Source organism: Anolis sagrei, chromosome 3 (genome assembly GCF_037176765.1).
Source record: "Anolis sagrei isolate rAnoSag1 chromosome 3, rAnoSag1.mat, whole genome shotgun sequence".
NCBI classification, from domain to species: Eukaryota; Metazoa; Chordata; class Lepidosauria; order Squamata; family Dactyloidae; genus Anolis; species Anolis sagrei.
This window is the reverse complement of record NC_090023.1, coordinates 33,709,457-33,734,858: the sequence shown is the minus strand read 5'-3', so window position 1 is coordinate 33,734,858 and position 25,402 is coordinate 33,709,457. Positions and strand designations below refer to the sequence as shown.

Here is a 25,402-nt window from a genome sequence, read left to right as displayed (position 1 = left end):
ATCTGAATGAACGTTGTTCTTTCTCCGCCAGCAGAAATAGTTCTCTAATATAAGAGGTAAGCTGAGCATCTGCATTTCAAATAAACACCCATTTATATTCTGGGCATCCCTTAAAATCTTTCATACTTCACTATATGGATGCCAGATAAACAACAAAACCGCAGGCAATAATTTCATTTTAAAGTTTATTCCCCTCAAAATGACACTATGGGGTTTTAAAAAGAGCTTATCATCCATTTAGATTTAAATTACTATAACCATCATATATCACATATATACACAGGATAATGCATACAAAACAGAGGCTCTGAGACCAATATTTAATGATTGTGTAAAATATATTAATTCTTTTTCCAATCTGCAGTGCTCTAGATCAGGTATGGGCAAACTTTGGCCCTCCAGATGTTTTGGACTTCAACTCCCACAATTCTGAACAGCCTCGGGTCCTTTCCGCTTAAGCGGCTGAGGGGGAAAAGGAAAGGACCTGAGGCTGTTCAGAATTGTGGGAGTTGAAGTCCAAAACATCTGGAGGGCCCAAGTTTGCCCATACCTGCCCTAGATGGAAGGAAACATCATCTTCTTTATCAATACATTCAACCTATTTCACAAATAATTTTATGTAAAAGCATACAAAAATACAATATAGTTGACCACCAATTTGTCAATTGTTGTACACAAAATAAAACACTGGGATCCAATTTATATATGCTTTCAAAATGCTTAGCTATGTCCACTAGACGAGTCCCACTGAAACATATGAGGTCTGCAAAGGAATCAATCCTATTGTTGGTACTCAGGTGAAGAAATATTGAAAGCAGACCTGGCATTGCTTGACCCAGACGCAAACATGCCACACTGATGCATGGCCTAAGCTTATTCATTTTTAAATTTCCCACACCAGTCTTGTCCAGCTTGGAGTCATGTATTTTTAAAAAAACAAACAGATCAATAGTAGCAAATATTTCACAAATGCCAAGTAAAGTGTTCATATTTCCCAGAACTCTTTTTAGACTGTTTGGAATGTAAGACAAGAACAAAAAATTGAAAGTTGGGGAATGAGTAAAATGATGTTTCTGGTCAAGGTGAAAAAAATAAAACGTGAGTTGGACAAAAGATATTACACTAAGGGCACTTCCACACAGCCCTATATCCCAGAATATCAAGGCAGAAAATCCCACAATATTTGCTTTGAACTGGGCTATCTGAGTCCACACTGCCATGTATTCCAGTTCAAAGCAGATAACGTGGGATTGTATTCAGCTGTATGGAAGGGACCTAAGAGGTTTTTTTTCTTCCTCTTATAGGCAACATGTCCCTTGGCGTGGCCCTTGTTAGCCATCCCAAGTCCCCTAGGGGAGATGGTTGGTGGGGTATAAAAATAAAGGTATTATTATTACTATTATTATTATTATTATTATTATTATTATTATTATTAACATTGCTTTTTCTGGGGCTTGTGTAATATCAAATTTAATTCAACAATGGGACCCCACAGTAGAGGAGGATTTCAATGCTACATATGGAGTCCTCATCATCATTGTATGCCCAACTTCTAACAGAAAATTGACTAAGAGGCTATTCACTCACTTTGGGGAGCACCAAGGGCAATTCAGCCACTTTTATCATTCCCACCTGTCTGTTTTGGGTTCAGAGGGGATTTTGAAAAAATAGAAGTCTATGTGCTACTTGGAGCTCCAAAAGCAATAAGCCAAACCATTATAATTCAGCAGTAAGCTGCTTAAAAAGCACTGAAATATTTTCTTTTGAATGTTGATGATCTTGTGTGCTTTGCTGCTGGAATTCAGGGGCATGAAAACAGCTAAGTTTGCAATATTGTGTGTTTCATCTTGTGGTGAGTCCCAGAGAAGCAAACTGAGTACTGAAACTAATCACACTTGCCCATCCCCTGAGTAAAAGCACATGCTTTTCTGCACATTTTTCTCTTTGAAATACACTGTAAACTTCTGGCTTGTACAGCTTCCCAAGGGGAAAAGAGCACTCCATTTCATTGCCTCCACACTACACCATTTATAGCACTTTCATCTGGCTTTAGCTGTCATGTCCCCATCCTGTGGAATTGTGTGCTCTGTAGTCTTGAGCTTGTTTGGAGGTTGCAGCAGGGGAGCGCAGCTATCGTATATCCAGGACCAAAGACTGGAGGCCTCAGTACACTCCATCTATATCTGGGATGTCATCCTCTTTCACCAAGTGTGCAGCTTTGAGAGGGAATCAATCCCATTGTTGGTGCTCATGGAGCAGTGAGGGAGGAAGGGGACACCCGCCTAGCCAGCCAGATCAGCCAAATCAACTCTGGCAATCAATGGGATGACCGACGTTGCAGCCAGATCGCCCTCACATTCGGGTTTGTAGTCTGATAAGGCACTAGAGGTCTCTGGCAAAGATTTCTACATCTCTCATAAATAAAGAGGGATCAGAGTACATTTGTGTATCTCAGGAAGTACTAAATGGGTATTTCCACAAGAAAATGTAAAATCCGACACATTTCTTTTCCATCCCTAGGTCTGACCGCAGTCAATGACAAGGTTTTGTTGTTGTTCATTCATTCAGTTGTTTCCGACTCTTTGTGACCTCATGGACCAGCCCATGCTGAGCTCCCTGTCAGCTGCTGCCACCCCCAGCTCCTTCAAGGTCAATCCAGTCACTTCAAGGATCCCATCCATTCATCTTGCCCTTGGTTGGCCCGTCTTCCTTTTTCCTTCCATTTTCCCCAGCATCGTTGTCTTCTCTAAGCTTTCCTGTCTTCTCATGATGTGGCCAAAGTACTTCATCTTTGCCTCTAATATCCTTCCCTCCAATGAGCATTCGGGCTTTATTTCCTGAAGTATGGACTGATTGGATCTTCTCGCTGTCCAAGGCACTCTCAGAACTTTCCTCCAGCACCACAGTTCTAAAGGATCTGTCTTCCTTCGCTCAGCCTTCCCTATCGTCCAGCTCTCACATCCATAGGTGACTATGGGGAATACCATTGCTTTAACTATGCAAATGAACAAGGGAATGAACACATTATGTAGAGGAGGGACATTTTCCTACCTCCAATGTCCATCTGTGCAAATTCATTTTTAAAAAATCCCAAACTACTCTGATTTTTCCATTTTAGATTCAGAATCTGGCACAGGGGGTTAAACCGCCAACTGCAGAAAAATTCTTGCAGATTGAAAGCTCGACAGTTCAAACCCAGATTAGTTTGAGCTCCCCTCATCAGCCCAGCTTCTGCTCACCTAGCAGTTTGAAAATAGCAATGAGAATAGATAAATAGATATCGCTTTGGGTGGGGACGTAATAAAAGGAACCCATGCAGACATGCCAGCTATTAGATCAGGAGAACATATAAAGACAACAATGCTCCTTGGCATGGAAGATAGAGTGACAGCATCTTCCCATGGCCAGTGTCGAGTACAGTCTCCAGATGCCAGAGATGGAAAAAGGTGGGAAGCCTTTACCTCTGTTGATGTAGGGTCTGTCTTTGTTAATTGTATAACGGCATTCAATGTTTGTTGTATATGTGTACTGTAATCTGCCCTGAGTCCCATATAGGGTGGAATATAAATAAAGTATATTATTATTATTATTATTATTATTATTATTATTATTATTATTATTATTGCTGGATTGCTGGTATCATTGGAATATAAAAATCATAGCTGAAAATTTTAAAAAGCTAAATTGTATACACTCTATCCCAAATTGGAAATCTTCAGTAGGGAGTGAGAAATCTTCACCGGGGAAAGAATGAGGGCTATTGTGGGACAAAGGGCAACAGAAAATCAAGAAAACAGAATGATGGTTTGGAGAAGAGATGGCTGTTTGGCTGAAACCTAAATAACCACACTCATGTTGCATTCTGTTTCAGGCCCAAGCCAGACCTCCACATCCATTGGGGTAAAGGTTACCTGACCCCTGCAGAAGTAGGAAAATCCGAATAAAAACTCATTTTATTTACCCGAGGAACATCACTCAAGGTTATTCTCCAGACAGAACTCTAAAGTCAACTTCAATCAGACATGCCTCATGTAAGCCGCACCGAGTCCCTTGGGGAGATGGTAGTGGGGTATAAATAAAGTGTTGTTGTTGTTGTTGTTGTTGTTGTTGTTGTTGTTATTATTATTATTGACCATAGTGTTGCAGTAGAGGACCCAGAGATGCCTAGAGATAATATTTTAATTAAATCCATAAATAATCAAAACTGCAAGGGTCAAATGTGAAGTGCAAACTATAATGTCACATAGAGATGCATGTCAACAAAAGATACATAGTCTAGTCCAGGCATAGGCAAACTTCGGTCCTACATGTGTTATGGACTTTAGCAGGGAGGGCCAAAGTTTGTTTATGCCTGGACTAGTCAATGATGCACAACACTCATTATTATTATTATTATTATTATTATTATTATTATTATTATTATTTCTTACCCGCCTCTCCTTGTGGCTCGTGGTGGGTTACGGTAACATCTGGAACAGCTGTACATGAAGAAGCATGTTCCTGCCTGTGGGTCTCGGCCAATGCATCAAGGCAACTGTGGGGCAATTGAAAAGTGCTAAAACAGAGAGGCGTCATACATACCCCAGAGATCTAATCCATTTTGACACATAACTTTCACAGCATTAGGCAGCATAAGCACATTCATCATGGAACAGTAATCACAACCTAGTGTTTATTCATTTCCAAGTTCCCCCTGGTAATGAAGATGGAATGCAGCAAGCAATGGGGAAGCCATTTTTAGGGCTACTCTTGGAGTAGTAAGTGATCAGAAATATAGTAACAATGAAAGCAAACAGTATAAAAGCAATAAATGCCAACAAAGATTTTCTTGGCTGCAAAGCGCTGCATTCAGGGCAGAGAATGAACTCTCTGGGGCAACGGAGGTGTGGAGCTCCTGGTCCAGGAAAGCTGTTATTGTCAATGATCTGTCTATAATGCATCATAGAAGGTTTTGCCTCATATTGGTTTACCAGGTAACGATAGAGCCCATACGATCTGGAATCACCTCTATCACTGAAGGAATAGACGAAATACCCATGGAGATTAACATCATCCAAGGTGTAGGCTGTAAATGAAAACATTTAAAGAAGAGAATTGACAGATTAGGAGCATGTTTATTTTATCCACAGCAGAAAGTAGACCTTGACTTCATGAGACCTTAATGAAGGTTCTCAACATGTGGGTCCCCGGATGTTTTGGCCTTCAACTTCCAGAAATCCTAACAGCTGGCAAACTGGCTGGGATTTCTGGGAGTTGTAAGGTCTTAATGTTTACTAGAACCTCAAGAACCACTGAGTGGAATATGAGGCAAGGAATTTAAAAAGATTAAAAGAATTTGCATCTCAGGAACTGGGTTTGAGTGCTAGCAATGAGTTAAAAATCAAAGTTCTTCTGCATACAAGCTTCCTTGATTTGAGAATAATATAACTCAGTGCAGACTAATTTTGCTGCTGCTCTTCATATCATTGCAAGTCATATATCCTTGATGATATGCCACCAATTACCCAGGCCGCATCTACGCTGCCATATAACACAGTTGAAAGTGCATTATATAGTCAGTTTAGACTCATACAATGCAGTTCAATGCAGTTCAACTGCATCTCAAACTTCATTATATGGCAGTGTAGATGGAGTCTTACAGTTCTCCTAGAGCAATGTTTCTCAATCTTCCTAATGCCGCAACCCCTTAATATAGTTTCGCATGTTGTTATGACCCCCAACCATAACATTATTTTTGTTGCTACTTTATAACTGTACTTTTGCTACTGTTATGAATCGTAATGTTAATATCTGATATCCAGGATGTATTTTCATTTGCTGGACCAAATTTAGCACAAATAACTTGATACACCCAAATTTGAATACTGATGGGATTGGGAGGGACTAATTTTGTTATTTGTGATTTTTAATTGCTGGGATTTATAGTTCACCAACAATCAAAGAGCATTCGGAACTCCACCAGTGATGGAATTGAACAAATTTTGGCACACAGAACTCCCATGACCAACAGAAAATACTGGAAGTGTTCGGTGGGCATTGACCTTGAGTTGTAGTTCACCTACATCCAGAGAGCACTGTGGACTCAAACAATGATGGATCTGGACCAAATTTGGCCCGGATACTCAATATGCCCAAATGTGAACACTGGTGGGGTTTGGAAAAAATAAACCTTGTCATTTGGGAGTTGTAGTTGCTGAGATTTATAGTTCACTTGCATGCAAAGAGCATTCTGAACCCAACCAACGATAGAATTGGGCCATATTTTCCACACAAAACCCCCATGATCAACAGAAAATACAGTGTTTTCTGATCATCTTTGGCGACCCTCCACCCCACCCCCCCACCCCCCATGGGTCGGGAAACGCTGTCCTAGAGTCATCTGCCATGCCTGGTCTGTCTACTTCCCATCTTTTTCTACTACAACAACAGCCAAACATAATAAGAGGAATGGGTGTAGAAGAGCAAGCTTTATTTGGCTGTCCCTAGAAGAAATAAGCTGCATTCCCCCACTATATCCCATTTTGTAAAAATCTAAGTTTCAATATATCTGTTAAGATAAATAAAATTTTGCTATTATACATCATGTCCATTATTCCAGAAAACAGTGAATAAACATAGGTCTTAAGGTTTAAAAGGACTCTTTCCCACAGGACGCTTACCTTTCAAAGCTTCGTTAATATAATTCTCTATGTAATACATTCTCAACTTGTCTTCATCCACATTCTGTTTATCGTCAATTCCGCTTGCTATGATGTAAATTGGAACGTCACCATATTTAAACTTAACCCAGTTAAGGAGCTTTCGTAATCCCCAGGGCACCACTGGGTTCTTGTTGGGTGATTTCACCCAGGTGATGTCCACTTGCATTTGGATCTCAAGGAGGTTATTGTACTGCTTGGGAGTTTCCTTTTCAGAGCTCACTAGAAACGTTGTATAGTGACTCAAAGCCAGAAAGTCATACGAACCACGTATCAGACGTTTTTCCTCTTCTGTGAAATAAGGTAAGTGAGGACCATAAAAACCTAGGCTGTTTTTATGCTGAAGCCACTGTCTCATCAGATCCGGATAGTCCCCACTTTTAAAAATGGGCTCAGCAAGCCAACCGATGTCAAATTCCAAAACTCGATTGGCTGCGCTGCCGTCGTTCTCTGAAAAGGGGCAGGCTGGTTCAACCCAGTTGGCATGAAAGGCAATTGATATTTTACCTTTCTGAGTTCTCCTGAATTTTTTATCGTACAAGTGCCAGACTTTGGCATGGGCCTTCAGCAAATTGTGAGCTGCTTTGTAGGTCAGGTTCATCATATTTGGTTCATTCATAGTGATCCAAAATTTGACATGCTGGCCAAGTTTTTTAAAGCAGAACCCAGCATACTCAGCAAAAGCCTCCACAGTCCTTTGTTCTTCCCATCCTCCAAGAGAAAGGGGAAGCCCTTGGTTCTCGACACCAGGTTGCCACAAAGCAACAACGGGAGTTATATTAGCCCTGAGAAGTTCACTGACAAAACACTCATAGTAAAACAGAAGTGTGTGATTCACAGAGGTCACATTGCCTAGAGGGAGAATTGATGGCCATTTGAGAGAAAAATGGAAGTGTGAGATATGCATGTCCTTGAGTAAAGAAATCTGGAGCCTGATAGCAGCAAAATCAACACAGTGAGGTTTGCGAGGTAGGGCAACCCCTCCAATTATTTTAATGAGCTTCTTGGTCTGATGGACATCCCAAAGATAAACGTTTGGGTCAAGAAATTGCGATCGAGTAGTGTCTACCTGGGAAAAGGGAGGAAAAGGTGGTAGAAGAGTAAATAGGATTGTTGTTGTTGCTGTTATTATTATTATTTTACTAACACAAAAACACAGTATGTCACAGCAAACGAGACATATATGCTGAATTTTGTATTACAAAATCACAAGTCGAACACTTCCCAAGCATCTAGGACTGTGTGATGTATTTTCGAATGATGCAAACAGATCCAAGTAAGGTGGCCTTTTGCAGTTGAAAGATCGTGATTTTGTCTATGTTTATTGTTTCCAAATGCTGGCTGAGATCTTTTGGCATGGCACCCAGTGTGCCAATGACCACTGGGACCACCTGTACTGATTTATGCCAGAGCCTTTGCAGTTCAATTTTAAGGTCCTGATAATAGCTGAGTTTTTCCTGTTGTTTTTCCTCGATGCGACTGTCACCCAGCATGGTGACATGAATAATCCAAACTTTTTTTCTTTTCCACAATCGTGATGTCTGGCAATTAAGCCCCCAACCACAAGGTGGCACCCATCGGGGGGACTGTTATTATTAGTAGTTGTAGTAGTAGTACATTAATACAGTAAAAACCCCATGCGCCATATCTGCATTTAGATCTCAAGGAGGTTATGATCTCTTTAGGACTTTAGGAAATTTCAGATGGTTTTATGGTATGTTTTCCCCAGAAGTTACCACAGAAGTGTGTTGGAGGACCTAACAAATTTCCTAGAGAGCATTTTTCCAGGAAATCTCCAGGTCCTTCAACATACTGTTGGGACCAGAATTAACCTAATTTCATGGCATTTTGTCATATCCACAATTATATATTTGTGTCTGCACTGAAGTCAAAATGGGATTCACTATTATCCATAGTGTCCTCTTTCCATTGTAAGTTCTCATGAATATGGGACACATGCTCTCTTCATATTTTGGCTCTCCCCAAGGTCTCCAATGGATTACACAACAGATAAAAACATTTAAAACAGTACATAAATAAAAACTCCAAAACTAAATCAATTTACTCTTTAAAAACTTTTGGAAACAACCTTAATAAAAAGCCCAGTTTTTGGAATGCCAAAACAATTTCCAAAAATGTGCTTTATTAATGGACATATCCTACTAGACAACTATAAAACATGTTCTGTAATGAAAAAGAAGCAAAACTGCTTGCCTGCACAAAAGGAAGAATGATGGATCTGATGTCATTTGACTTACCTGAAGAAAGTTTTCAGTAATTCCCCAAGCGAAATTGCAAGGGAACGTTCCTTCTGCCGGCTGGTCTTCTGGTTTTAAAGGGAAACCATTGTCTGCTATCAACTTTTGGTAGAAAATTCCTGAAGACTTCAACATCAGTTTTTTATCCTGGCTTTCAAAGTCCACATAAAACAAACCACGTCTAATATTGTAGCCTCTGAGCCACTCAAAGCCATCCATGAGAGACCAAACGGTGTATCCAATGACAGGAACTCCATCATACCTGATAGCTGAGGAATAAAGAACAAAAGCAGAATGTCCTGATTTTCCAATATGAACCCATATTTGCAGCATCAAAAATGGCATAGCTTTAAGATTTTACCCCAGATGTGATGGCCTTGTTCTACAGCCATTGGTATAAATGAACCAAGTGTTTCTCTATTACGTGACAATGGGTGTCTCTTGGAAAACCCATTTGCTTTTCTGTTGCCAGAAAATGAATTGCTTCAAAGCATTTAATATTTAGAATGAATTGCTGTTCCAATATCACTTAATCTTAAAATTTGTTATTATTTCATAATAAAAAAACAGTAAATGCATACATACACACACACACACACGTAGGCTGCAGCAAACGCCTATCACACAAGCCATAACAAGGCAAAGTGATGAACCTGAATACTGCTAGAAAACTCTCAATGGAAGGAGTGTGAACACATAAAGGAAAGCATCCCAAAAATCATCAACTTTTTCTAGTTCTCGCATGTGTACTCTCTCTCTCTCTCTCTCTCTCTCTCTCTATAGATATAGATATAGATATAGATATATTACAGTGTAACTCTGTGAAACTCAACCTTTGTGAATTCAATGAGAACTGCTTCTAAGTCGACATATAGAGGATTACAGAATTTTGAGATATTTTTTCACGCTATGTGAATGAAACATGAAAGGAGTTTGTATTTTGATTTGAGTCCCATCTCCAAAATATTTCATTATGTAAATGTATGCAAATACAGGTATTCCAGAATTCAAAATACTCCCAAGATTTCAGATAAGGTGTGTGTGTGTGTGTGTGTGTGACTGTTGTACATGATGTGCATAGAGTGTGTGTGTGACTGATGTGCATGCAGTGAGTGTGCATTTATATAGTTGTGCTTTTTTTTTTTGCTGTAAAAAGTAGATATAATACCAGTAGCTCTTTATGCAAGTTATACATTAAAATAATAATACTTCAGATTATTAAATAGCCACATAAGTCGGCAGCTACTACAAACTACAAATCACAGCCTGTTGTAAATGAAAATTGAAATAATAAAATGAGGTCATTTATTTTGTTTGGCATACTGTTAATGGTATGTTTATGCTCACATATGTCTTTTTTTGTTTTGGTGATTGTGGGGGTTGATATTCCCTTCCTCCCACCACAACAACCACAGCTCCCACTCCATGCCTGGTAGAGAGTGAGGACAGACCAAGAAAGCATCTGACTAAGTCCAAGTAGCCGGGCATGAAGTAAATATATCATATTGGTTACATGGACATAGCCAGATGCTTCTTTGATCTCATTGCCTGGTATGGAAAGGCCATGTAGAGGCTTCAATGGCTCTATAATAAGTCTGGAATGGTTGAACAGCCAACTTTACATAGGAACTATTATACCATGCTGAACCATACAGAACACCATTCTTTATATCTTTAACTAAAACAGTTTTGAAGTAAAAAATAATAACTCAAGCATAAACTATATTTTTCCAGAACGGAAAATCATGCATCTACAGTCCCCTTTTAAAAAGGGATATTGTCTCCACCGTGTTGCATTCAGCAAACACAAAAGCCCTTATATTAATATAAATAGGGACATATGTGAATGAGATAATAGTTTGGAAATCTACTGTGAAAGCAGAATAAATACTCCAATCGTTGCTTCCATTTTGTGTTTATTAGAAAATGAATACTTTGAAGACCGTCCAAGAAGGTCACTGCCAGAAAGTGACCTTATATATATACACACACACCATTGAGTACTTATTCTTATCTAGCAAATATTTACCCAGTTATCTGAGGCATTAAAGCTAATCACTTAATATATTTGTCCTGAAGCAATCCACTGCAAACCACATCGCCCAAAGGAGAAATAGCAGAGTTATAGTAGATGTGTATCTTAACCAATCACCGTCACTAGCAGAATATTATCCACATTTGTTGGTAAGAGCCTGGCAGCTAATGCAGCACATAAATTCTGTCTGTTTATAACCTCAATGGATATAAATGTTTAAATACTAACTGGGCTTAACCTCCATGGAACCTATGTAATGAGCAAAACTAAGAATAATGTTTCTTCAAATGTTATGTCTGAAAAATAACAGTGGTGAGAAGACTATTGAGAATCTTACCTTTTAAAGTGTCCGTAACAAAAAATTTCATATAATTCATGTACTTGGAGTCATCTGTCTTCGTGATGCCAGAAACAAACCAGCTGTTCTCCACAATGAAAATCGGTGGTCTGTTATATTCATGGCTTATCCAGTAAAGCAGCTGCCTTAGGCTCAGTGTTTCCTGCTGCTGGAATACCATATCAGGATCCACAAGATGGAAACTCAATGTGGCTCCAAAAGAAAGAGCAAAGAAATCAGCTGTCCCCCTGATAAACTTCTTCTCCGCTTCAGTGAATTCTGGCAGTGCGGAGGAAAGATAACTCTTCATGCTCTGTGGATAGTCTCCGTCAATGAATATAGGCTTAGCAAACCAGCCCAGCACAAATTCAAGTGATTTCTGGCATTCCTTTATATTATTTTCAGTCATGTGCTGAGGTTTAATCCAGTGAGAACTTAAGGCAATTGACACTCTGCCTCCTTGAACAGGACGAAAATGATTGTGGTAAAGATGCCACACTTTGGCATGGGCCTGTGAGAAAGAAAAAGGCCAGTCAATTTTTTTTGTATCATATTCATTCACTTTTGTGCATTCATTCATCTCTTTATCCAGTCTACAATTAAATCAAACTATCAACTTGCTTGTAACAGATCTAACAATAATAATGGGGATTTCCACAAGATTCAATACCACTATTACAAAGGATTACCAACAAAGTAAAGGAACTTGATTTGTGTCTCCAGAAAATTGTGGTAGGAGGTAAAGAGAAAACAGGAACATCACAAGATTCTGGGTGGGGTCTGGTTGAGATTAACAATTAACAAGGACAGACAATACATAAACAGAGATAGGCCTTCCCATCTTTTCCATCCTCGGCATCTGGAGGCTGTGCTCGACTACAGCCATGGGGTGGTGCTGTCGATACATCTTCCATGTGGAGGAGCTTTGTTGTCCGTAGATATATCCTGCTGATCAAATCACCAGCATGTTTTTATGAGCAGCTTTTTATTACCTCCCCACTAAAAGCGGTACCTATTAATCTACTCACATTACTGTTTTTGATCTACTAGGTAGGCAGAAGCTGGGCTAACAGTGGGAGCTCACCCTAACCCGGTCTTGAACTGCCAAGTTTTCAATTGGCAAGATTTTCTACAGCTGGCAGTTTAATCCACTGTGCTAAAACTCGGCTTTACACATTTATTGGTGTCACAAATGTTAGCCCTTTTTGTGGGTATATTTGACCTGATAAGAATTGAGACTGCCTCCCCATGACCAACAGAACATACTAGAGGGGTTTGGGGGGAATCAACCCTGGATTTTGGGAACTGTAGTTCACCCACATCTAAAGAGCATACTGAACCCAAATGACAATGGATATGTACCAAACTTGGCACACAGGCCCAACATGGCCAACTTTGAACACTTGTGGTGTTTGGGGGGAGCTGACCCAGGATGATGGGGATTGTCAGTCACTCACATCGTTATAACATTTTCTAACAGGACCTTTCATAACACCCAAAAACAAACAATAACTACTTTCAATTTTTATCATTACTAAAGAGATTATTCACTAGAAAAAAGTGGAGGGCAGCTGAAAAAGAGGAAGACCACATCCAAGGGAAGTCACAGCCCTAAGTTTGCAAGATCTGAGCAGGACTTTGTGGATAAAACTTGGAGGTCTCTCATTCAAGAGATCATTCATTTGTGGGTTCACCAAGTTGGGGGAAAAAACTCCCTTCCCAAGCTGATTTCCATGTATCGATGTGTGCATGCACCAAGATCATAGAAATATTGACCATCTTCAGATTAATATTTTGGTTTATTCAGACTCCACAGATGTGTCATGCAGAGAGAGAGAGAAAATGGATTTTCTCCTCAATGGGGTCAGAGGAAATTCTCCACCCTTACTTTAGCAAAGACCATCGAATAAACACAATGCTTTGTACTAACCATAAATGGCTACCTATACTCCATTTCTTGGCCCTTTCCCAACCATCACTTCACTGTCACCAACAAGATTAGTTTGCTCCGAGCATTGAATAACCTTTGCATTGCAAAACAGTTTATACATCAGAAATTATGGACTGAGAATTGTATGGTAACCTTAGAACCATTAGAAGCAAGGTTCTCTCATAATATTGTCTTCCAGACAAGTGTACAAAGTTTTTGCTTGAAACAATTATTGTAAGTCATAATTTGATTTTCTTCATCTATGCCCAAAATGAAATGGGCAGCTGGCCAGAAAAGATCAAGTTTTGTATCTGTTTTGTTAACTAGAAATTGCTATTCAACTTGCCACAGTCCAGTGACTATTTATATTCCTTAACAAATTACTGTGAAGGCCAAAATGATTACTTTCAGTGAAACTCATAATCTGCAAGTAGTTTAAAACAAAAACAAAATCATACTTTGCCTTCTCTAAATCAAGGTTAGATGGAAGGTAGATAAGAACCTATTGCTCTGGGTGATCTGAGATAACTTAGGATGGATTGCTAAATCCTACATGCTAGAAAAAGCAACCAAATTACTATGAGCGTGTCCACTCAACGATTGCCATAGTTGCAATTTGCCACATTTCATCGACGGTCATAATGGGGGAAATTGGATGGGGTGGTTCATGATCTTTCAGTCACCACCACTTCACACATGCCAGTCCACATCGTTCATAGCGCTTCTGTTTGAGAGGCGAGACCTTTATCCTGGCAACCATCTCACTGGGAAAAGATCTAATTCTATTTAGGCATCACAGAATTCTCATCTGACAAAAACGGTGTTAATTTGTTAATATGTCAAATGTGCCATTATCCAATACACATGGTACTGCATTGTTTAATTGAATTCATTATGTTGCTTCTGCCAGATATATTCATCAAATCTGATGTTGGAAAAGCCACAGGAATCAAAAGATTGGTAATTAGCTTAATCAGTAATGTAAAAAACAGCTTGCAAGCCCATGTGTCCAAATACCCAAGCTGGCAAGACATTTATAACCTAAAATTATATGGCCCTGGAAAATAAATTTGTAATAGTGAAAGAGCAGAGCCAGTGTGGCACTGTGATGTGAGTGATGGGATAGGATTTTAGGAACCTAGGATTCAAATCTCTGCTTGGCCATGAAAACCCATTGGGCAAGCCACAGTCTCTCAGCTTCAGAAGACAATGGCAATCCCTTTCTGAAGACATCTTGCCATGAAAATGCCATGACAGGTTCGCCTTAAGGTTATAGGTTGGAAATTACATGAGGGCACACAAGGAGGAGGAGGAGGAGGAGAAGGAGGAGGAGGAGGAGGGGGCGGCGGCGACAGATATATAGCGTGACCTCTTCATCCATAGACTCAATATCCATGGCTTACCCATATTCCAAAAATATTCTTTCACAGAAGTGTTTGTGGACCTCTCCAGGACCTCCATTGCTATTCTATGGTTTGCTTCCACCCCAAATATAGTCAAAAGATAGGGTTCAGTACTATTTCAGAGATCCTGTATGGATATCTAAAACCATTAATAATAGTCAACCCTGTAGTTTGTGGGGATACAACAATTATACTATACATTTAACATGGCTGTTATATAAATTCCTTTACCTTAAAATGTTACATGCTTTGTACCATTCAGTATCTTTCTGCCTACGCGAGGTTATGAGAAACAGATATGTTTCTTGCCGAGAAGACTCTCCATGCTACATTGGAGGAAAGGCAAACTATAAATGCAACTGTTACTCTAAAACAAACCCGGAACTGTGTCAATGACTTTGGTGACCATTTATTTGTGTCAAGAGCAGCTGTGCCCAAGGTTTTAGCAATTTAAATGCTAATATTTTTAGGACATGGTAGTATATAACTGGACAGGAATAAGAGGGAACTGGCTCATAAACACTTACAGAAGGGCCTTAAGGGAACATAAAACACTGGCTTGAAATACAGCATCCATTCGCACAAATTCCTAAGTGGTTTAATAGAGTGTCTTGGGTGCAGTATAAACATGCTTACTCATATCATATTCAGTATATCATTCTTCAAAGTGTACAAATAGAATTTGGAGTTGTACTTAGAGTTATGATGACAGTATAAAGACAGCCAAGTTCAAGCTGGTCTTGTAGCTAAACAGGTTAATAGCAATTTTAAGAAATCAATTCAAAACGTGACTGCAAGGTTATATTCTAAAAATGTGTGCACACGCACAAAACGCAAATCTATTCAAATTCGTGCTTAGGTAAATAATATGTTTTCATGAATTTTAATAATTTTTAGATACTTAAATAATAAACAGGGGCGGCTCAACCCATAACGTGAAGTAAGCATTTGCAGTATAGTTGATTTTGCGCAGGGGCGCTCTTGAGGCGCTCTTGGGGGAAAATAGACCTTGACATATGCGAGTTGTAGTTACTGGGATGTATAGTTCACCTACAATAATATATAGGATCAAACAGAACTATAGGCAGTACCCAAGTGTAACGAAGAATCAACGTGGAGCAACCACTTCTTTGTTTATTTGGGAGTGAGGCTTATATGAAAGGGATATTTGTAATTGTATGATATTGTATGATCTGTATTTTAATGTATTTTGTATTTATGTATTATGATGCTATTATGTTTACTATATTTGTGTTGAATTTTCTGACCTTCTTCGGAGGTCGAGAAGACCAGGTTATAAAAGCTCTAAATAAATAAATAAATAAATATTTCTAAGACACCTGTTTATTTCACTTTAGTATGTGTAATCCAATGTAACCAGTTTACCTTTGACTTCACAAGATCTGCAAATTCTTTTCTTCTGGGTAATTTTTCTCTTAGAATCATAGAATCATGGAGTTGGAAGAGACCTCATGAGCAATCCAGTCCAACCCCCTGCTGAGAAGCAGGAATATTGCATTCAAAGCACCCCTGTCAGATGGCCATCCAGCCTCTGTTTAAAAGCTTCCAAAGAGGTAGCCTCCAACACACTCCAAGGCAGAGAATTCCACTGCTGAACAGCTCTCACAGTCAAGAAATTCTTCCTCATGTTCAGATGGAATCTCCTTTCTTGTAGTTTGAAGCCATTGTTCCGCATCCTAGCTTGCTCCCTCTTCCCTGTGGCTTCCTCTCACATATTTATACATGGCTATCATATCTCCTCTCAGCCTTCTCTTCTTCAGGCTAAACATGCCCAGTTCCCTAAGCCGCTCCTCGTAGGGCTTGTTCTCCAGACCCTTGATCGTTTTAGTCACCCTCCTCTGGACACATTCCAGCTTGTCGATATCTCTCTTGAATTGTGGTGCCCAGAATTGGACACAATATTCCAGGTGTGGTCTAACCAAGGTGGAATAGAGGGGTAGCATTACTTTCCTAGATCTAGACACTATGCTCCTATTGATGCAGGTCAAAATCCCACTGGCTTTTTTTGCCGCCACATCACATTGTTGGCTCATGTTTACGAGGACTCCAAGATCTTTTTCACATGTACTGCTATCGAGCCAGGCATTGTCCCCCATTCTGTATCTTTGCATTTCGTTTTTCCTGCCAAAGTGGAGTATCTTGCATTTGTCACTGTTGAACTTCATTTTGTTAGTTTTGGCCCAACTCTCTAATCTGTCAAGATCGTTTTGAATCCTGCTCCTGTCCTCTGGAGTATTGGCTATCCCTCCTAATTTGGTGTCGTCTGCAAACTTGATGATCATGCCTTCTAGCCCTTCATCTAAGTCATTAATAAAGATGTTGAACAGGATCGGGCCCAGGACGGAACCCTGCGGCACTCCGCTCGTCACTTCTTTCCAGGATAAAGAGGAAGCATTGGTGAGCACCCTCTGGGTTCGTCCATTTAACCAATTACTGATCCACCTCACCGTAGGTTTTGCCTAGCCCACATTGGACTAGTTTGTTTGCAAGAAGGTCATGTGGGACCTTGTCGAAGGCCTTACTGAAATCCAGGTATGCTACATCTGAGTGTCAGATAAGACAGAATGTCGGATAAGTGAAGGTCGGATAAGTGAGACTCCCAAGTTTGCCTAAAGAAGAGCAAAGTTAGAGTACAACTAAAACAACAACAAAATATTCATTGGAAATTGTTGTGTGTCATGGAGATTGCCAGCAGTTCACTTGCAGTCGGTACAGGTTTTTGCCCATGTCTTAGCCTTCAGTTGGTCAAACAAAGGGAATTTTGTGAGATATCTATATAAATAAAAATGTAATGTTCGTTTGTGGGATTAACATCACTCAAAAACCACCAGATAAATTGACACCAAATTTGGACACAATACACATATCAGGCCAAAAAGTGATCATCACTCATAAAAACACTGAAAAACACACCAGAAGAGATTTTAAAAGCTGAAAAATAAAAATTAAATTACAATGCATTCACAAAACCACACAAACACACACGCACACATATGCAAACACACACACACATATATATACAAATATACACAAAAATATGCACACACAAAACACATATACATAGACTGGGCCACAGCAACACATGGCAGAGGACGGCTAGTGTGTGTGTGCGTGCGTGCGTGCGTGCGTGTGTGTGTGCATGTGCGTGTGTGCATATATATATATATATATCGTTTCCCAAAATTCAGTCCAATGGAAATCAGGATAACCATCTCAAGGCATTCTACCTTTCCATGGGAACACACTAAAGCTGAACTTCAACCTCTTTATTCCTAGCAGCTAGTCTGCCAAGGAGAGAGCAATGTAGGAGTAGTTCATTAACATCTCTGGGCCAAAAGTTCCTCATCCTTAGACTAGGTATTTTTGGCTTTCTTCACAAATTAACAGGATAAATGTATTATTGGACTTCAGGAACAACCACGCTGGCACACAGAAACAACACCAGGCTTGTTTTGACGAATTTGAGGTCTTGTCAATCACATCTGAATTGATCCTCTTCTTGAATACACTCCAAAAATTTGAGCAAACCAGTTTTTAGTTTCTTGCCACCCCATAGGAAGATATAGTGTTGTACAAGATGTTTTTGGACTTGAACCCCCATAATAAGAAGAGTTGCAGGTAGAAATCGGGAAAAAATGAAAATATTTTTAAATGGTTGAATATTGAGAAAGTATCATGAGAAGAGTCCAGAGCTGATAAGGCTTTTCACAGTTTGGGACATATTCAGAAAACAGCTGGTTCCAAGCATTTTCATGGAACATCTGATGGGCCAGTCACCTATCCTTGTTCCACACTAACCGGAGGTGGAATTCTTTTCCAGGCCTGCTTGGAATTGCCATATTTTGAACTTAAGACCATTCACCTGTGTCCAGCCACTGGGCCCCTCCCTTTCCACACTTCACAAAGTCTAGTAATTTTGTCTTTTTAAAAAATAAAAAACAAGGGAAATGTAGCAGAGGGATAGACTTAAATTGAGATAAAATTCTGAGCAGAGCTTAGATTTAGTTACTAAGAAGATCGAAGATTTCTAAAGTAAGGAACTTATTTTCTGAACCCCTCAATTTTGAAACTTCTTCTTCTTCCCTAATTCAAGTAATCCTAAGGAGAGTAACATAAATTCCTCCAGGTTAGCAAAACATTATTACATCACTTTCTCTCTACCATAAAGTTTGCATACTAGTGCTCCAAGTTTTCAAATTGTGCCATTTTTAGTAGACTTGGTGACAAAAAGAATCAATTTATATCTGACTTGGATGCTATAGTCAATGTAGGGTGCCATGAGAAGCCTTTTGCCAAAAATGTTTATAATTTTGTTCTTCTCATAGATGGCGAGAAAGGGCTTGGCTGGAGAGAGGAATGGGTGAGAATTTCATTTAACTTTGCATTTGATAAGAATTTACAAAAGATGCATGATTATTTCTATTAAAGACAGAAAGAATTGGAGGGTTTTAAAAAAGAAATAACCTCTGCTTGCAATTATAAAGCTTTTACTTTCAAAGCAAAGAGAAGATGGTACTATAACATGGAGAGTCATTATGGCAGGTATGGGAAAACTTAGGCCTGGGGGTCAGATGCGACCCCTAGGGCTCTTTTCTCAAGCCCTCTTCTCTCACACTATCTCTTCCTTCCTTCCTTCCTTCCTTCCTTCCTTCCTTCTTTCTTTCCTCTTTCCCTCCTTCCCTTGACTCTCTCTTTCTCCCTCCCTCCTTCTCTTCCACCCTTTCGTTCTTCTTTCCTTCCCTCTTTCCTCGCTCCTTCCCTCTTTCTCTTTTTCCTTCCTTCCTTGCCTTCCCTTTTGTTTTTCCTTCCTTCTATCTTTCCTCCCTCAATTCCCTTCCAACCTTCCTTCCATCACACTCTTCCTCTCTTACTTCCTTCTCTCCTCCTGGGGGATGTTTAGCTGGGAGAAGAGAAGGTGGAGAGGGAACCTGAGAACTATGTTTCAAGATTTAAAAGGGTGTCCCATTGAGGAGGAGGGTGAAAACTGAATTTCTGCTGCTCCAGTGACCAGGGCACAAGGGAACAATGGTTTCAAATGGCAGGGAAAGAGATTCGGCTGAAAAGATTAGGAAGAACTTCCTGGAGAATGGCACGGGTTGCCTTGGAGTGTGGTGGAGTCTTCTTCTCTTGAGGCTTTTCCACGGATGCTATCTATTGGGAGTGCTTTGACTGTGCCTTCCTTCATGGAAGGGGGTTGGACTGGATGGCCCCTGGGGGTCTCTTCCAACTCTAGGATTCTAAGAATCGGCAATACGGGGTCTAATGGATGCACTTCTCTCTCCTGTCCACCATCTCATCCTGACCAAGACCAACCCTTTTGGGATCCAAACGTTTCCCATCTTCCCTTCACTTTCTGCCTCTGAAAGAGAAGAGGAAGGGGAGGAAAGGGCAGGGAGGGGCGTGAGGAGAACTCCCTCCCTCCTGGTCCGCCCACCCTGCTCTGGTCCACCATGCAGCCCCCAAGTTAGAAAGTTTATCCATTCCTGCACTATGGAGAAGTGGTTGGAGAGCTGGGTTAGAATTGAAAATGCAGAGATTCAGATTCCCAGTCAGACATGAATTTCACTAAGTCCAGTCACAGCTAAAAGTAGTGTAATTTAGTCTCTTACAACAAGCAAACATCTTGAACAAACATGGCTCTACATCAGGCATGGGCAAACTTTGGCCCTCCATGTGTTTTGGACTCTAACTCCCACAATTCCTAACAGCCTCAGGCCCTTTTCTTTTCCCCCTCAGCCACGGCTGAGGGGGAAAAGAAAGGGTCCTGAGGCTGTTAGGAATTGTGGGAGTTAGGGTCCCAAACACCTGGAGGGCCAAAGTTTACCCATGCTTGCTCTACATGATAATAAAAAGAAAAACATAAGACTAAAGTTGTCTCATATATGACTGGCTGCAGAAAATGACTAAGACGTTAGCAGTTATGCAATAGTTTTGTACCTGCAAAGCAAAGAATAAACAAAACGGAAAAGTTACTTTTTGGCATAGTGTCCAAAACAGGTAACTGTTGACTGCATAAACCCTGATATCACAACTAATCATTTTGTGCTATGCCTAGTAGACAAGCTATCACAGATAGCAACAGCAATTAAGGATGGCATAATTGTGTAGAACAGAGCTCTACTGAACAAAGTTGCATTCTAAAATATTAAAAATCCAGCAGTCCTTTACAGAATTCTTATGTTTTATTGCAGAATCCAAGAGCAGCAGGACTGGATCATATTTAAACCCAATATTCTAGGTGACACAGCCCTTCACCAAGCCAGTCTGATCATCCCAATGCATCCTTCCTAGACCATCTTCTATCAAAAGAAGAAAATCCTTAATATAGTATGATTCAACCTTTAATTATCAATAGTAAGGATTGTCATTACTGACTCATGTTGGAACCGTTAATGTTTACTCCCTAGAGATCTATTATTCTAATCTAAAAATCTTGTACATGAGGATGGTGTGGCTGGGGCGCTGCAATTAGTAAAAGACAATGGAACTTTTCTGAAGCTGAAGAAAGCCATTTCACCACACTGGGAGTGCAGAATACAAACAGAAAACTGCTCTTTTATTCTCAACTTTCTCTTACTATAACCACAAATATCTCTGCTTGTGTGAAACCTTCTGCTTGTGAGAAAGTAGAAACCAAAGAACTCCAAACCATTTGGAAGACCTCTGGTTGCCAAACCTTGGCATTAATATTCCTTTCGATTGCTTTTACATGCCTTCAGGTTGGTTCTGACTGGTGGTTTTCCTACCATCAGGTTTCCTTGGCAAGATTTATTCAAAAGAGATCTGCCTCTGTTTTCTTTTAAGAGAAGAGCATAATTTGTCCAAGGTCACTCAATGGGTTTGCCTAGCTAAGCAGGCATTCCAACCCTGTTCTGACAATGTCCCAGTTCAACCCTTGTGCTGGCAGGACTGCTGCCGGAAAGGTCACAATTCGAATCTGGGGAGCAGGAGTTTTGCTTTTTTTGTGTGTGTGTGCCATGAGCAACTTGAGAAACTGCAATTTGCTTCTGGTGTGAGAAAATTGGCCATCTGCAAGGACATTGCCTGGGGACATCCAGATGTTTTACCATCCTGTGGGAGGCTTCGCTCATGTCCCCTCATGAGAAATGAGAGCTGACCAACGGGAGCTCACCCCACTCTCTGGATTCGAACCTCTGACCTTTTGGTCAGCAGTTCTGCCGACACAAGGGCTTAACCCATTGTGCCACCAGGGTCTCTGGAGAGCAGGGTGAGCTCCCGTCTGTCAGCTCTAACTTCTCATGCAGGGACATGAGAGAAGCCTGCATGGAGTGCCGTTACCTTCCCGCCAAAGCGGTACCTATTGATCTACTCACATTTGCATGTTTTCGAACTGCTAGGTTGGCAGAAGCTGGGGCTGACAGCAGGATCTCACACCGCTCCCTGGATTCAAACCTACGACCTTTTAGTCAACAAGTTCAGCAGCTCAGTGCTTTAACCCACTGCACCACCGGGGCAGTGTATAAAATACAATAAAATAAAACACATGCACATATAAAAACATCAACTCAGATTCAGTAAAGCAGCGGTCCTCTAACCATGGTGCTAAATTGTTGTAAACATGGCCAAGCTGTAAACATTAGGAATAAATTGAGTGCCAGATGCAGTAATTGAGAGAGGGCATGGGATAAAGTACAGGTTGTGCAACTACTACACAGGACAACTAGGGACTAAACATTCTCAAAGGCTTCATTGAAGAGCCACATCTTCAAGTCCCTGCGAGAGGAGGACATGTCCCTTCTCAACCTTTCCTTATCTAAGCTAAACATATCCAGCTCCCTAACCTGCTCCTCGTGGGACTTGGTTTCCAAACCTTTGGTCATTTCAGTCACCCTTCTCTGGACACATGTCATCTTGTCAATACCTTTCATGATTTGTGGTGACCAGAAATGTACCCAGTTTTCCAAGTGAGGTCTGACCAGAGCAAAAGGGAGTGGGACTATGACCTCCCTTGACCTTATACATTTTCCTTGGAGCCCCTGGTGGCACAAGGGGTTAAACCCTTGTGCCGGCAGGACTGCTGACCGAAAGGTCAGTGGTTCGAATCAGGGAAGCAGGGTGAGATCCTGTCTGCCAGGTCCGGTTTCTCATGTGAGAACATAAGAGAAGCCTCCCATAGGATGGTAACACATCTATGGAAGGGACTCATGGCATGAGAGCAGTACGTGTGAAAAAGATCTTTGAGTCCTCGTGGACAACAAGTTAAACATGAGCCAACAATGTGATGCAGCAGCAAAAAAAAAAGCCAATGGGATTTTGGCCTGCATCAATAGGAGCATAGTGTCTAGATCCAGGGAAGTCATGCTACCCCTCTATTCTGCCTTGGTCAGACCACATCTGGAATACTGTGTCCAGTTCTGGGCACCACAATTGAAGGGAGATGTTGACAAGCTGGAATGTGTCCAGAGGAGGGTGACTAAAATGATCAAGGGTCTGGAGAACAAGCCCTATGAGGAATGGCTTAAAGAGCTGGGCATGTTTAACCTGAAGAAGAGAAGGCTGAGAGGAAACATGATAGCGATGTATAAATATGTGAGAGAAAGTCATAGGGAGGAGGGAGCGAACTTGTTTTCTGCTGCCCTGGAGATTAGGATGGGGAACAATGGCTTCAAACTACAAGAAAGGATAATCCACCTGAACATTAGGAAGAACTTCCTGACTGTGAGAGCTGTTCAGCAGTGGAACTCTCTGCCCCGGAGTGTGGTATAGGATCCTTCTTTGGAAGCTTTTAAGCAGAGGCTGGATGGCCATCTGTCAGGGGTGCTTTGAATGCAATTTTCCTGCTTCTCGGCAGGGAGTTAGACTAGATGGCCCATGAGGTCTATGAGTGAGCAGATTGTGACTACTGAATGGCATATGTTCTGTATCAGAAACTAGAGCTGTTGCAGTCTATCCAATTCAATTTTCTGAATCAGCACCCCAGATAACTAAACCAAACCTAAAGTTGACCAAAAAGTGATTTGTAACCTTTTTGGTACTAATGTTGGAAAGTGGTCCCTGTTCAAGTGGTCCCTGGCCAAAGTGGTCCCTGGCCAAGTGACCAATGGTTGAAGATCCCTGGTCTCTGCCCGGGAGTGTGGTGGAAGCTCCTTCTTTGGAGGCTGGATGGCCATCTGTTGGGGGTGCTTTGAATGCAATTTTCCTGCTTCTTGGCAGGGGGTTGGACTGGATGGCCCATGAGGTCTCTTCCAACTCTATGACTCTGATTCTATGATTCTCTATCATTCTGAGCATCCCCTAGGCAACGTCCTTGCAGACAGCCAAATCTCTGACAGATGGCCATCTGTTGGGGGTGATTTAAATAGGATTTTCCTCCTTCTTGGAAAGGGGTTGGACTGGATGGTTCATGAGGTCTCTTCCAACTCTATGACTCTATGATTCTATGATTCTCTATTATTCTGAGCATCTGAGCATCCCCTAGGCAATGTCCTTGCAGACAGCCAAATCTCTGACAGATGGCCATCTGTGGGGGGTGATTTAAATGGGATTTTCCTCCTTCTTGGCAAGGGGTTGGAATGGATGGTTCATGAGGTCTCTTCCAACTCTATGATTCTCATACCAGAAGCGACTTGCAGTTTCTCAAGTCCCTCCTAACACCAAAAAAAAATCTGCTTGAATGATGGTGCCAGAGACTTGGTGGCCCCCATCTCTTCCTTACCTTGAGGAGGTTGTGGGCCACTCGGTAGGCTGCCTCCCTCCCTCCCCGGAGGCCGGGGGCCAGCTTGCCCGTGCCATAGCCATGCCAGGCCACCAGGTAAGGGCTGTCCATGGTGAGCCAGTACCGCACTCGGCGCCCGAAGTGCCTGAAGCACACCTCGGCATAGTCCCGGAAGAGGTCCACCAGGACGGGGTTCTCCCACCCGCCGTGGGCCTCCTGCAGACGCTGGGGCAGGTCCCAGTGGTAGAGGGTGACCACGGGCACCACGCCACGCTCCTCCAGGCCGGAGAGAAGCGCCTCGTAGTAAGCCAGGGCGGCCGGGTTGGCGGGCAAGGTGCCGTTGGGCAAGAGGCGCGCCCAGGCCAAGGAGAAGCGGTAGTGGGAGACCCCCAGTTTGTCCAGCGCGGCCAGGTCCCGCTCCAGGTGGTGGTAGCTGTCGCTGGCCACGTCCCCCGAGGGAGGAGAGGGGCTCCCCGGCGCTCTGCGGTGCGCGAAAGCATCCCAGACGGAGCTGCCCTTGCCCTCCTGCCTCCAGGCGCCCTCCACTTGGTAGGCGGCGCTGCCCGCGCCCCACAGGAAGCCCTCGGGGAAGGTGTGGTGGAGGAAGAGCGCGTCCTCCGGGAAGGGCAGGCCGGAGAAGCGCGCCCACGTCGAGGACCCCTGGCCCGGGTCGCCGGCCATCGGGCGGAAGAAAAGCGCCGGCGCCAGGAGGAGAAGAAGGGCCCGCGGGAAGGGCAGCCCCGACGGGGCGGCAAAAGGGGCAGCCATGGCCCTTCGGGAAGGAAGCAAGGAAGGAAGGAGATCCAGAGAGGAGAGAAGTGCCTTCGGTCTCTGCCCCATCCCTCCCTCCCCACCAGCCCCTCTTTATCCCTTCCCTGCCCCTCCCTCCCTCCCTCCCTCCCCGCGCCAGGATTAATCATTACCTAGCACGCAGGTGGAGAACCCAGGCAGGAGGGGGTCCCTTTCTCGTCCTTGGAGGCAAAGGCAGGGACGAAGTGAGGGGGGGAAAGACATCAGCCCGGTTGCTCCTCGGATGGAAGAGAG

The 25,402-nt window shown here is 42.0% G+C and overlaps 1 protein-coding gene across 2 annotated transcripts; it reads right to left on the bottom strand.

Annotated features, from left to right (window-relative positions):
* Positions 1-1,373: 1,373 nt before the first annotated feature.
* KL (klotho) lies at positions 1,374-25,174 on the bottom strand. 2 transcript variants are annotated; one of them, XM_060770840.2, is made up of 5 exons: positions 24,359-25,174; positions 11,329-11,839; positions 8,957-9,225; positions 6,660-7,767; positions 1,374-5,065 (listed from the first exon to the last, which is right to left on the bottom strand). In XM_060770840.2, exons 1-5 carry the CDS (start codon positions 25,124-25,126, stop codon positions 4,677-4,679), a joined length of 3,045 nt encoding a protein of 1,014 aa, XP_060626823.2. In that variant the 5' UTR covers positions 25,127-25,174; the 3' UTR covers positions 1,374-4,676. The 2 variants fall into 2 exon arrangements, with proteins under 2 accessions (XP_060626823.2, XP_060626824.2); XM_060770841.2 differs by lacking the exon at positions 1,374-5,065 and having other exon boundaries at positions 7,599-7,763.
* Positions 25,175-25,402: the final 228 nt, after the last annotated feature.

Excerpts from the sequence above, each read along its gene's own strand:
- KL (XM_060770840.2), bottom strand. The coding sequence starts at position 25,126 with ATGGCTGCCCCTTTTGCCGCCCCGTCGGGGCTGCCCTTCCCGCGGGCC. Across the intron at positions 11,840-24,358 it reads TGGCCCACAACCTCCTCAAG|GCCCATGCCAAAGTGTGGCA; the intron begins GTAAGGAAGAGA and ends TCTTTCTCACAG. Across the intron at positions 5,066-6,659 it reads TATTAACGAAGCTTTGAAAG|CCTACACCTTGGATGATGTT; the intron begins GTAAGCGTCCTG and ends TTTCATTTACAG.